Below are 13,191 nucleotides of genomic sequence, written 5' to 3'. Positions count from 1 at the left end.
TTTTGGCCATACTCTTTTGTTATTTATGGTATTGTAGTATGTAATATAGTGAATACATTGTTTTATTTACTTATATTAAGCCTAAGGTTTAAAATACATTAAAAATTTTCTATTTAAATTTTAAAATGTTTAAAACTTATAGTTTAGTGTTTTTATTTTTGGTTTATTTATCAAAATCAGGTATGTTACAATTTTTTAAATACAGTAAATGGGTCTAAATCTATAGGTTGTATTGTCTACTAAATCATTGTATATGTGTTTTTAAATAAGACTGATTTGAATTTTAAAATTTTGAAGTAACATTGATATCTTTGGATGTAAATATAAGTAAATAATAATCTGCTATGTAATTAGTAAACATAAATACTAAAATATGTTTTAGTGAGCTCTCTTATGTGTTATAACTGCACATACGCTGATGTTGGTTTATTCGAAACCTCGCCAAACTGTTTAACTTTAAACGGGAATGAACATCTAATCTCTTGTCCAGATGGCTCCAGCTCTTTTTGCCATACAGTTACAGGTAAAAAACTATATATTATTCTACATTAACCTTATTAATCTTTATAGACAGGTATTTTACGCTAAGCTTTGTTATATATGCACTGACTCGTCAAGTAAGTTCGTAAGCTAATCGCTACTGCTAACATTTTGAAAAATTTGTTATGCTTTTTCCTTTAGTTTCCAATGCACTCTTTTTCCAAGCAAGAAGGGAATGTACTGCTCTTAATTTATCTGGTTGTTCTAATAACGTAATTGGAGGTGTTACAACACAAGTTTGCTTCACAACTTGCACTACAGGTTAAACACTTTGTAAAAACCAATCAGTACATGTATTCAACTTTCTTAGTTCTCGAATCTTGTTAGGTTAACATATAGTTGACTGTTTGGGTAAGATATTGATTACGTCATTCTGTTTTAAATGCTGTTTTTCTTGTGTTAATTAATTAAGAATATTTAACGCAAGCTTTATAATTTACAGATAGCTGTAATTCCGGCCCAATTACCAGGTTTTTAACTGGGGGAGCAAAACAACTTTACTACCTCAACTTTCAATTACTGTTTGCTGTTTTTACTTTTGCAACTACATGTTTACATTTTAATTTATTGCAACTTTAATAATTGTGTAAAGAATAAATTTAAAGCAAATAGGGTTGTAAATATAAGTATTGTAATACCTACTTTGTCTTTATTGAAGAAACTAAGTTCCAATATACACATATGTTTCCTGTCTTTAGGGCATATATATTAGTTTAAGTGGGATTAACTAACTTTAGAAATAAGAAGTTTAGTTTATTATTATGTTTAACAAAATATTTAAACTATAAAATACCAAAAAACACTCAGTTTAATTTAGTTAAATTGGGGATAAATTATTTTCTAAAAAACAACAAAAATAATTTTCACTAGGGCTTGACGACATACGTCAGGGGGAATTTATTGTTGTTGTTTTTAACAGAATTTCAAGTTTAAATTGTTAATTTTTACATGGTTTAAAGGAAATATGGATATTTTTTGGATAATTTTTTGGGTTCTATTAATAGTTTGTGTGTTACTGTATTGGTACACTAGACAAGTGGCTGCTTTGGCTGAAGATGGGAACTTTAAAGCGTTCCAGAAAACTTATTTGATTGTTTATCTACTTGCAATGGGTAAGCGTTCATATTTCGTATTTAAATGCCTAATAAATTGAATTCTGTTTTTTAATTTATGTAGTACATCTATTGAGAGTTTAAAAATTGTAAATTTTAATATTTTGTAAGTCTTGTCAGCTTGTAAATATTTGATATAAAAAAACATGTTTTTAAAACTTGTAATAATAGTTAATTTTCTACTGCTCCTGACTGCAGAAATTGTGGTTTTTGTAAGATTTATTTAACACAAATTACTCAAAAACTAGCATAAAATTTTTCCTATAATCAATTAAGACTGTAAGATATTTAAATCGTCACAAAAAATAGAATATTTGCTGCCGAAAATTTCTGGCATAGAAAATTTAAGTTTTGTAGTATTACTATTGCCCAGAAAGTGGGGCAGTTTTCGACGAGATCTCGTTCATGCAAGCGTAAAAATTGGCATGACCGCGCGTGCACCTGTCTTAAAATTTTTGGTTTACGTTTATGCGTGATTTATGTTAGCGTATTTGGCTTTAATTTTGCATTTACTTTTAAAGCCAGGTGTGCAAAACGCCAATTTCAGGCGTGCATTTTATTTAACGAAAAAAATCTTGTACGTGCACGCTGCCCTACTTTCCAGACTGGACTATTGCTAGTTTTTTAATATATATTAGAAAAAAAAACTAACTAACTTAACTTTTAGGTGGTGATTGGTTACAAGGACCTTATGTTTATGCATTATATCAACATTATGGGATGTCTTCGCATCAAATTGAAGTCTTGTTTGTTGCTGGGTTTGGATCAAGTATGATATTTGGGACCATGGTTGGATCAGTAGCTGATAAATTGTAAGATTTTGTTTTTATATTGATCGAACATTTAAAATTTAAATTTTTTAAAAATTGTAAAAAAAGTAAAATAAAAAAATGGTTATTTAATAGACTTTAGCTTTATAGTTTTTAGGAATATATAAAACGTTTGTAGTCAAGTTTTATTTGTATTATAAAAATGAATTATTGACTGTTTTAGTTTTGTAATTACACATAAATTTTAAAACCAACTTTTGTGCTTATTATAGTAAGTTATAAAAAATTCTTTATTATCCAATATAAAATAATATGTATAGGCTATATATTAATTAATTCAAAACCCCCTCCCAAAAAAACAAACAAACTGGAATTAATTTTTAGTGGACGACGGTTTAATTGTCTTTTGTATGCATTATTCTACATCCTATCCTGCATAACTAAGGTATTGTTATGTAATTTTAATATAATATAATACATATTAATATGATCTATCCATACCATTGAAAATATTTTATTATTTGTCAAACTGTCTGTTCAGGACAAAAAGCTAATTATTGAACTTGTATTACTCTACAACTACACATAAATAATGACTTTTTAATTGACAGCATTTTCCCAATTTTGGTATTTTATTAATTGGAAGATTTTTGGGCGGAATTGCAACTTCAATTTTGTTCAGTGCTTTTGAGTCCTGGTTGATATGCGAACACCATAAGGTAAATGTTTAAAATATTTAAATGTTGTTTTTTATAAAAATTTATAAATTAAAAAAAAAGTTGTTAATAAAAATTTAAAAAAATAGCTGGAAACTTGTATCATTTTTTTTTTAGTGATACTTACAAAGATTGCTTATTGATATTTAAATTAAATAAATAGTATATATCTTTCTATATATATATGTAGTATACATAAGAAAAATTTTTTGATTAAGGAAAATATTTATTTATTTAGAGAGGATTTAGCAACGAATTATTGGGTGTTTTATTCTCGCGAGCAACTCTTGGTAATTCCCTTGTTGCTATTTCAGCTGGCCACATTGCTCAGGTGAATTTAAAAACCTTAAAATTAAAGCAATTTTAACCCCTTGAATAGATAAATTTTATTGGAATATTATTCTTTAATGTTTGTATTTTAAAAACGTTAGTTCCAACTAAAGGATTAAGTTGTTTGTTTAGCTATATCTATGATGGATTATTATTAAACTGGTTTTGTAAACTTATAATAGGTGTATAGTTTGATTTTTCTTTTCTTCGAATTGTTTTTAATCATTACGCACCAATTGTTTTGTATAAAGAAAGGTTATGCTATATAATTTTAGGTTTAAATATAGTAGACATTTCTTGTGTAAAAAATGCCAAAAAATTTAAATATTTTTTATTTAAATTTTAAATTCTTGTATTTGTTTAAAACATGCAAAATTTTATTTTTAATTTTTTTTAGACTTTTGCTGACCAGTTTGGTTATGTGGGCCCATTTGATATTTCCATGTTTGTGTTAACATTGATGGCAGGAATTGTTTATTTTACTTGGAACGAGAATTATGGAGATTCTGAATCAAGTATTGCAACTACTTTCACAAATGCATCAACTGCTATTTTAAAAGGTTATTAGTTAAATTTATTTTTTTAAACATTGCTTATAGGCTTAATAATGTAGTTTTTAAAGGTATTTAGTAAAATGTTGATAACTTTTTTATTGATTAAAACAAAGTTAAAATATTTTTAAAAATATAAAAAAAAAATTTTAGACAAAAAAATTTTGCTTCTTGGTCTTGTTCAATCTTTTTTCGAGGGAGCCATGTACACCTTCGTGCTTGAGTGGACGCCCGCTCTAACGCCCTCCGATGCTGATCTCACAGAGGATAAACCAGCACCGATACCGCACGGACTTATCTTCGCTTCTTTTATGGTAAAAACTTTAAACTTTTTAATTTAAATTTTTTTAATTAAATTTTTATATTTTTATATTTTTTTTAGGTTACTGTTATGATTGGATCTTCATTATTTAAAATTTTAAGTCAAGTAACAAAAGTTGAAAGTTTTATGAGATTTGTTTTACTTCTAGCCGGTTGCTCCTTAAGTGTTCCTGTTTTATTTCCTAACGTAAGTTGCAAAAACATAATGTTAAACAACAAATAAATCAAATTTACAAATATTATAGTAAAAGCACCAGAAAATGCTCCTGTTTTTTTTGAATATAGATTGTTAAAAAATCTGTCATTATTTTGTTTAACTGTGTCACATTTTGTTTAAAAACAGGAATTATAATGTTTTTTTCTGTTTTTTAGCAAACCACTTTAATTTTCCTCGGTTTTTGTTTATTTGAAGTTTGTGTTGGAATTTTCTGGCCTTCCATGGGAACCATGAGAGGAAATTATGTTCCTGAATCTGGTAAAAAATTATCTTTAAAAATAAGAAAATGTTCAAATTTGCATAAGAGCAGTGGGTATTAAACTAAAAAAAGGGTTTACAAATACCTAACTAATTTATTTTTTAAGTTTGGTTACATGTTATATTTTCTACAGAATATAGATAAAAGTTTACTAACTATAACATGTTTTAAACCATTAAACTAAAATGATTATTTTACCCATTGTTTTGGTTTTCTGACCATTTAAACATTGTTACAATGATTAATACATAAAAAACAAGTGAAAATTGTATAAAACTAATATGAGTTCCAAAAATTACGGGTTGTTTATAAATTTTATTAATTTTTTCAGTGAGATCTACAGTTATGAATTTCTTTCGAATTCCACTCAACTTAATTGTTATTGTGGTGCTACTACAGGTAAATACATTGTTTAAATATATTAAATTATGATATATTGATACAATAATAGAATAGAACCTTAGATATTGGTTGATAACCTGCTTATGGTGAAAAAAAATAGTTTTAGTAATATTAAATTTCTCATTTTGGGGTTTTGTTTTATTTTTAGAACTTTGGACAAAAAACGATATTTCTTTGCTGTGTTACTTTACTTATTTTAGCCACTGTTGCTCAACAACTACTTTTCATGTAAGTTGTATTGGTAATATTAATATTTCTATCTAAAAATGTTGGTATTGTTAAATTTTAAACACCCTATGGACTCCATTTTAATTGTTGTAATATGACACCACAACAGTAAATTTATTTATTTTGAAGGACTATAAATTAGGCAAATATATATTGCTTCATGATATATAGATTTTTATTTTAATGATAAATAGTTAAAATATTATCCAAAAAATTATTTTTTTAAAAAATTTAATTGCACGAAATATTTTATTTTTAGAATCTCCAGCAAAACTAGTAAACCTAATATTGAATATCAAGTGCTCAATAACGAAAATAAAAGTGACGGTGACAAGACTGAAAATGTTTAAATTTTTTGGTTAAGTTTAAAGATCTTGGTGCTAACAGACGGTGTTACATAAAAAAAAACATTTTTCAAACAGCTCATTTATTAATAAGTTCTACATTAAGGTCTTTTTATAGTCACTACAATATCACTTTGTTGTATATTATACTTACATATATTTTACATAAATTTTTTACCTATTATAACTATATTATACGGTAGATTTTTTCTATGCATTATCTTATATAGAAAAACTATAGCGATACAGCTTTAAAATGGCATAAAATTAACACAATTTAAGTGTATTTTTATGTACTTAAATTGTTATCATTTGGATCTATGCAAATGTATAATGCAATAATAATAATTAAAACACAATAATGGTATTTTACTAACACATACAAAACACAAAAATGTTTTTTTTTAGCTTAGCTTATTTTAAAAATTGCACATTTTTGATTAATTTATCGTTAAAATTGTAATATAATTTTTTTCTGTGTAATATTATACTCCAAATATTGTGAATTTATATAAAGTTTGTTAAAAAAAGCACTATATAACAATATATATTAAATTGTGCTGTTTTTTCATTGTAAAAATTTTATTATTTTTGATTTTGCACTAATATTTACTTTATTGCAATTTTATTATTTTCGTGTTATAAGTTTTAAAATCAAATTATCAATGTTATTTAATTACTTAAATGCCCAGAAATTCTTCATTTTTTATACTTAAAATTTTTATCCCTATCATGCCAATATTTTTTTACAATTTAAAAATGAAATTTTTATTTCTGGACTAAAATTAAATTTTAATAATGTTAATATTTTTCTTGCCTACTATGTTGTTGATTATTATATATTAACAATCTATTTTTTGTATATTTTATTGTTTTTTTTTTTGCATATTTAATGGAATTACTATAATTGTATTAGAAATTTATTAATCGTTATATATTATTTGTTTTATATTGTTTAAATCATAATCTAAAGTAGAAGCTATAATTTTTTTATTTAGATTTTTCATGTTGCTTAAAACTAGATTTTTTTCTTTTAGATTTAGGAAATTTTAAAGTAAATTATTTAATATCGATTGTTTGTTAAAAAAACGGATTAATTGGAATACTGTAAAAGTTTAACATTAAAAGGTATTTTGATTTAAACTTATTTAGTATAATTTTTTAATTTTTTTTTTAAATTTTTTTTTAAAAATGTTTTTTAATAATATCTATTTTTAATTTCAAATTTTTTGTTTTTAGTCAACGATGGATTTTGCTGCAATCTTAAAAGCTGAAGTGGATCGAAAAAGAAAAGTTATTGAGGACAAAAATATTATAAGCGTAAGATCTAACTTTTTTAAATTAAAGTCTTTATAAATAGATGCAACACTAATGTCTTTTTTAACTCTTTCCTTTTTAAGTACTAGTTGAGAGCCCGCCATACGAACAGGATTTTAATTGTAGTAATATGATTGCAACTCTCTACTAATATTTGCCCCTAATAATTTATTCGCTCACCACAAAAGAGAGTTTTTTTTTTATTTTGTAAGCTTGTAAATTGAATATACAAAAATACTCTTCACTTGGCTCCATAATATATATATAAACATCTATATATTTGCGGTGTAGTCTCAAAACATCGTGGTGTAGTAGTAAGAACACTTGCTACACCACCATGTGATCGTGAGTTCAATACCCACTGTTCTCATGCTGTAGCGCCCTTAAGTAAGGCGCTATAAACGGTATGAACTCCTGCTGAGCCAACACTTAATCAGCAGCGCAACCATTAGGCAATTATAATCTATAATATCCCAAACTGTCACAGGCAACTAGAGACTGGGTCGGAGTAACTGGTGTTACTCTATGTTAAGGTCGCACATTCGACTTTTTCACATCGAGGATAAAGATATATATATACAAAAAAAACATTTTAACATTTAAACTCACAAACATATTTTAATTTTTAGTCAAAGAAAAAGTATTTTCGGCGTGGTGACTTGGCACAAAAAGAAAAAGAAGATTACGAGAAACGACACAACCTCGTTAAAGTTGAGGAAAAACCGAGCACCTCAGAGCCAGATAATTCAAATGTTATTGCGCCAGATGAGGATAAATTACCAATGACGCTTTCAAGACAAGAAGTAAGTAAAAAAAATAAAAAATAAATTAAAATTATTTTTCCAACTTTTAAAACATTTTTTTTAAAATTGTTAGGTTATCAGAAGACTAAGAGATAGAAACGAACCAATCAGATTGTTTGGGGAATCAGATTACGAAACTTTTCAGCGATTAAGAAAACTTGAAATTATGGCCCCGGATATTAATAAAGGTTTAAGAAATGATTTTAAGGTAAGTTTGATATTTAGTTTACAAATTTTAGTAGTCTTTGTGCAATTATAATTTTTTTTTTGTATATATCTTTATCCTCGATGTGGGAAAGTCAAATGCGCGAAAAAAATTAACCCTAATAATATTTTCGACTTGTCTTTTAACTTGCATTGTGTATTTTTTGTTTTATTTTGGTATTCCGCCAAATTACTTAACAGTATGTTAATGCTTTTACATATTTGTGTTTGTAATTATCAGGTAGCTATGGATGAATTAGAACAAGAAAATATTGATAACTTAATGACCCAACACAGTGGTGAAATTGCTAAAGACCAACTTTTACTTAAAATTAAACAAGATGACATCACTATGGACAGTTTACAGGTCTTTATTTGTGTAAAATTAAAAATTAAGAATAAAAGTTTAAGTAGATACCATTGCATTTGAGATTACTAAAACCTTTTATGTAAATTTATTAGAATTTTTTAATTTAATCATTTAAATAGTTAGCATAATTTTTGTTTGCATTTGTTTCATTTTTATATTTTAGGAAATGGCGAAGAAATTGGGCAAAAAAAATGCTGATTTAAATTGTGAATGTATTCTTAAAACTATACAGGTGAGTTAAAATTTTTAAAAATAAATTTTTTTGTTCATAAATTTATGTATTTTTTGTAAAATTAAGTCTTTTGTTTTTAGTTTCTGTTGAGATGTTGGGCACAGGAACTAAACGAAGTTCCACCAGAAAAGAAAAAGGCAATCCAGTGGAAAACTCAGTCTGCGATCCATCGTCAAACTGAATCTTATCTTGCCCCTCTACTTAGAAAACTAAAAAACAAAACCGTGCCCGAAGATATTCTGGAATATTTATGTGGAATTATTTTACATGTTTTGGAAAGAGATTATGTCAAGGTACGGTATTTACACTTTTGTTTTATTAACTTTTATTTGACTAGTATGATATTTTGTAATTTTGACGCAGGCAAGTGCTATATATTTACAAATGGCAATTGGTAATGCACCTTGGCCTATTGGTGTTACTATGGTTGGTATACATGCCCGAACAGGTCGAGAAAAAATCTTTTCGCAACAAATTGCCCACGTTTTAAATGATGAAACGCAAAGGAAATTTATACAAGGACTTAAACGAATTATGACAGTATGTCAAAGACTATATCCAACTGATCCTTCGAAATCATTAGAATATAATGCAACTAAACCAGTATAAAAAGCCATCAAATTTTGGTTTATTTTACATTTTTAAGTTTTTAGTATACATTTATGTTAAAATGACATGTTGAATTTAAAAATCGTTAAATAAAAAAATATATTTAATATTTAAAATATATTTAATAATAATAAATTTGATTCAAATAAAGAAATAAATGTTATGTAATGCCCAATGTAATGCAATGTACTTGAAAACTACCGTTTTAATCATTTTTATCTGTTTTTATTAAAATAAACCATTTGTAATCTTTTTACACAAAAAAATTTATTTTTAAAAGCGAAAAATGCGCGCAAATAATTCAATTTTTCGGCAAAAAAGGGAAGCTCATTAAATTTTAAATTCAACCGTAACGAAACATAACGTAAAACAACAAAAATATGTTTTTTTAGGTAAATTCGTGTGTGCTTAAAAGTAAAATCTTAGGATTTAGACTAATATTAAAACCACAGTTTACTTTCATGCTGTTTTGATCGTTAAAAGTTAATGTTTAATGTAAAAATATGCTTAAAACAAGGTGAAATAAGGGCACTACTTACAAGAAAATTCGCTCATTTCTCAACACTATAATTACACTTGCCTTTTTTAATTCATTTCCCGCCGCCGGTCTCTCGTTTTTCCTCCCACTCTTTTACTCTCTTTTTTATCTTCGAATTTCTCCGCGGAGCACTTTAGCGATTGTAATTGGTCTAAACGGTCACGTGACCCGAGAAATAATGTCTTCCGCATGGCAGGCACTCTTTTGTTCTCATTCATTTTCGGCTAGCTCAGTTTTGTCAGTTTTTCCGTGAATTAATCAGGTTTTAGACTATTTCTAATCGATTTTTAGCACTTTATTAGTCTAATTTTACAATAAAATGGCAACTGAAGTACCAGATATTGTCGTGGAAGAAGTCAAGGCACCTGAGAAATGCTCTGAAGAAAGTTTAAAGGTATAATTCTAGCTTAACAATAGCGATATTTTTTATTTAATTTTTACGGAATGGCGCTTTCTTAAAATCGGTATTAGATTGCGGCGTTTTTTAACTACATATTTACAATAATTTGTTAGTTGTCGAGTCGGTTTAATCGTTTATTTTATTAATCTGTTAATTTTGAATCTTAGAAAGTGCGTTTTATATTTTCGGTATATAATATTTTAGTTTTTTTATTACTAAAGTCGTGTTATTAAGACTGTTTATGTAATTCTTTTGTTTTATTTACTTTTCATTTATAAATGGATTAATTTTTAATTTAATGACTGAATTCTGTCAATTATTAAAAAAATAAAAATTTAAATTCGTAGCACAAAATGTTTCATTTGTCACCAGCAACTAATTAACATTTATATTTATTGATTATAGGCCAAAGTTATTACTCCAGCCCAAGAGAATGGGTCAGGAGATGCATCTGCTACTAATGGAAAAAATGGAGACGATAAAGAAAAAAAAGCTGTAAGTAAAAATTTTTAGGTATTTGCTTTAGCTTTTGTTTTCACATTGTTTTATTGTATTTTTTGGTGAATTTATAAATGTGGTTTATTATATAAAAGTTAAGTTAATGGTTTTAAATTTAGCTTTCTGCAACCTTTGATTTTAATTTATGAGTGCGGTAATATCTTAATGTTCTAGTTAAAATATTAATAAAAGCAAATTTATAAATAAATCGTATTTAATTTAAAAAAACTGGTTTTAAATAGAGCTTTAAAAAAGTCCATGGCTATTGGTATATTTTTATAGATATGTAAATGAAGTATTTTGTCAATCATTAACTGTTGGTGATAAATTAAAAAATGCCACATTATTTTCTGGTATATATATATATCAGTTTTGAATATGTTTCACTGTAAAACATATCTGTTTAATTCTTATAAAACTATATTTTATCTTTATACACTCCGATATTTGCAATTTAATTTAAAATAATAATAGAATATATATGATAAATAAGATGTATGTAATGTAAAAATGTGTGAATTTAGTTTATTTGGTACCTTTAAAACTAAAAATTTTATATATTTTTTATGTATATATATAAATAACCTAATGTATATTTTACTAATTTTTGTTTTAATTGTTATTTAATTTTTTTAAACTTAGAATAATAACCAATTTTCAATCTACAAAACCAAATATTTTTTTAAGCCAGATTTAAATTTTTTAGGATGGCACTGAAAACGGTGATTGTAAGAAAGAGGAAAAAGAGGTTGAAACCCCTGATGATAAAGAGGATAAAACTGCTACAAAACGACCTGCTGAAAAAGAGGAAGGAGAAAAGGTAATTATTTTTTAAATTTAGAAAGAGAATATATAAATATACCAAAAATTATATTGAGATTTGGATAAAACAAATATTTTTGATTGTTCTAGTAAGTACAAAAAAAAACAATACACAGTTTTATGTTTTTTAATGTTAGTTTGTTGTAATTTAGTGGTTGGTTAGCATTTTGAATGGTGTAATGGTAATACTTATATATATATATATATATACTAGTTTTGAAATGAAAATTTTGTGTACCAAATTTAATATGTTATCAGGCAACAGAAGAGGTAAAAAAGCAAAAAACTGAGGAAAAGGTTGAGAAAGAGGAGGAAAATGGGAAAACCGAAGAGCCAGTTAAGGCTTCCGAGTGAAAATCTTGCTTATTTTTTTTCTAAAAGTTTCTAAAAACAGGCTTTTTAATAAGGGTGCTGTATTTGTTTGTTTATCTGTTTTTTTAGCACAGCCTACGGTGATTTTACGCTTTTTTTCTACAGCATTTTTACTGTGTTTTACTTTTAAAAACAACTGTTTTTCGCGGGGTTTTATTTCCTTAGATTTTTTTTCCAGGCATTTTTGCAATATCGGTTGATAAAATTTTTACTGCTAAAAATTGTGCATTAGGTATTATTTCAAGCCGTATTTGTACATAGTTGACTAATTAATGTAATTAAAATAAGGTTAGCAATTTAATTTAACCTTAACTGGAAGCATACGTTTTGTTAACTGTGTTTTGTGCTTTGATATTTTCCACATTCAGATATACAGACTCACTTTACTTGCAATTTACACAAGATTTTCGCGTTGGCATTTTTTACTGTTCTTAAATTAGTTTTTATAGTTTTTTATTCCTTCCGAGATTTAAAAAGAATAACGTCCTGTATTCTACTATCATCACTGCTACAAATTTTGATCACTGCCATTTTTTAGTTGAATCGAAACCGCCCTTGAATTTTTGTTCGTGTTTGCAATTTCTGTATTTACTAAATTCAACATCGTAAATGTTCCAGTAATTACATTTCAACCTTTGTATTATTTTATGTTAATTGGTGATTGTTTTATGTAGAAAAATACAAGAATTCCTAATTGGCAAATTGTACATAAATTAGGCAATCAAATTTTAAACATAGTCAATAACTTGACCTAAAATAGAATACAGTTTAAAAAGGTTTGTATTCCTGTTTCATGATATTTTGGTAAAGTATTTTTAAGGGTTTTTATATTACATCAAATAAATAGTATCTAATAGAAAAGAATCGTTACGTAAGACAACAAGCCTTGGCCTTTAAATATATTAGTTTTATATATCAGTTTGTATACATATAGATTATTAAAGAACATTATTAAAGCATTTTTTGAAAATAAAGGATTTTGATTTAAACAATTTGTTTAACTTGATTTAACACTGAAGAATCTGTTTTAGAATTTAAATTCAAAAAAATCTAATACTTTATAAGATGACACATATCAGTTACGAGTTTTAATCTAAAACAAAACAAGACAGGCTCGAAAATTTGAAATGTAATTAAGTCAACTCAGTGAAAAAGACAAGTATTTTGCACAAAATAAACTTACAGTATAAATAAAAACTAAATTTAGTTTATGTTATCTTGGCTTTTTAACAACGA

At 26.1% G+C, this 13,191-nt stretch overlaps 4 protein-coding genes across 4 annotated transcripts; all 4 read left to right on the top strand.

The window, feature by feature from the left end:
* Positions 1–52: 52 nt before the first annotated feature.
* Positions 53–1,119, top strand: LOC145750936 (uncharacterized). The gene is made up of 4 exons (XM_082567007.1): positions 53–180; positions 383–523; positions 682–801; positions 983–1,119. The coding sequence occupies exons 1-4, from the start codon at positions 126–128 to the stop codon at positions 1,117–1,119; spliced, it is 453 nt and encodes a 150-aa protein (XP_082423133.1). The 5' UTR covers positions 53–125.
* Positions 1,120–1,451: 332 nt separating this feature from the next.
* On the top strand, positions 1,452–6,318 carry LOC145750397 (solute carrier family 61 member 1-like). The gene is made up of 12 exons (XM_082566428.1): positions 1,452–1,652; positions 2,320–2,464; positions 2,807–2,867; positions 3,034–3,141; positions 3,377–3,469; positions 3,866–4,028; positions 4,173–4,333; positions 4,402–4,527; positions 4,713–4,815; positions 5,148–5,215; positions 5,367–5,446; positions 5,706–6,318. The coding sequence occupies exons 1-12, from the start codon at positions 1,505–1,507 to the stop codon at positions 5,794–5,796; spliced, it is 1,347 nt and encodes a 448-aa protein (XP_082422554.1). The 5' UTR covers positions 1,452–1,504; the 3' UTR covers positions 5,797–6,318.
* Positions 6,319–6,825: 507 nt separating this feature from the next.
* Positions 6,826–9,394, top strand: LOC145749396 (pre-mRNA-splicing factor 18-like). The gene is made up of 8 exons (XM_082565154.1): positions 6,826–6,918; positions 7,030–7,110; positions 7,737–7,910; positions 7,984–8,118; positions 8,356–8,481; positions 8,648–8,716; positions 8,797–9,009; positions 9,080–9,394. Exons 2-8 carry the CDS (start codon positions 7,036–7,038, stop codon positions 9,323–9,325), a joined length of 1,038 nt encoding a protein of 345 aa, XP_082421280.1. The 5' UTR covers positions 6,826–6,918; positions 7,030–7,035; the 3' UTR covers positions 9,326–9,394.
* Positions 9,395–10,066: 672 nt separating this feature from the next.
* Positions 10,067–12,670, top strand: LOC145750573 (uncharacterized). Its single transcript, XM_082566641.1, has 4 exons — positions 10,067–10,257; positions 10,669–10,758; positions 11,468–11,581; positions 11,842–12,670. Exons 1-4 carry the CDS (start codon positions 10,183–10,185, stop codon positions 11,935–11,937), a joined length of 375 nt encoding a protein of 124 aa, XP_082422767.1. The 5' UTR covers positions 10,067–10,182; the 3' UTR covers positions 11,938–12,670.
* Positions 12,671–13,191: the final 521 nt, after the last annotated feature.

The sequence above is a fragment of the Corella eumyota genome, chromosome 4, assembly GCF_963082875.1.
Source record: "Corella eumyota chromosome 4, kaCorEumy4.1, whole genome shotgun sequence".
Classification (NCBI taxonomy): Eukaryota; Metazoa; Chordata; class Ascidiacea; order Phlebobranchia; family Corellidae; genus Corella; species Corella eumyota.
This window is presented reverse-complemented; position numbering and strand designations above follow the sequence as displayed.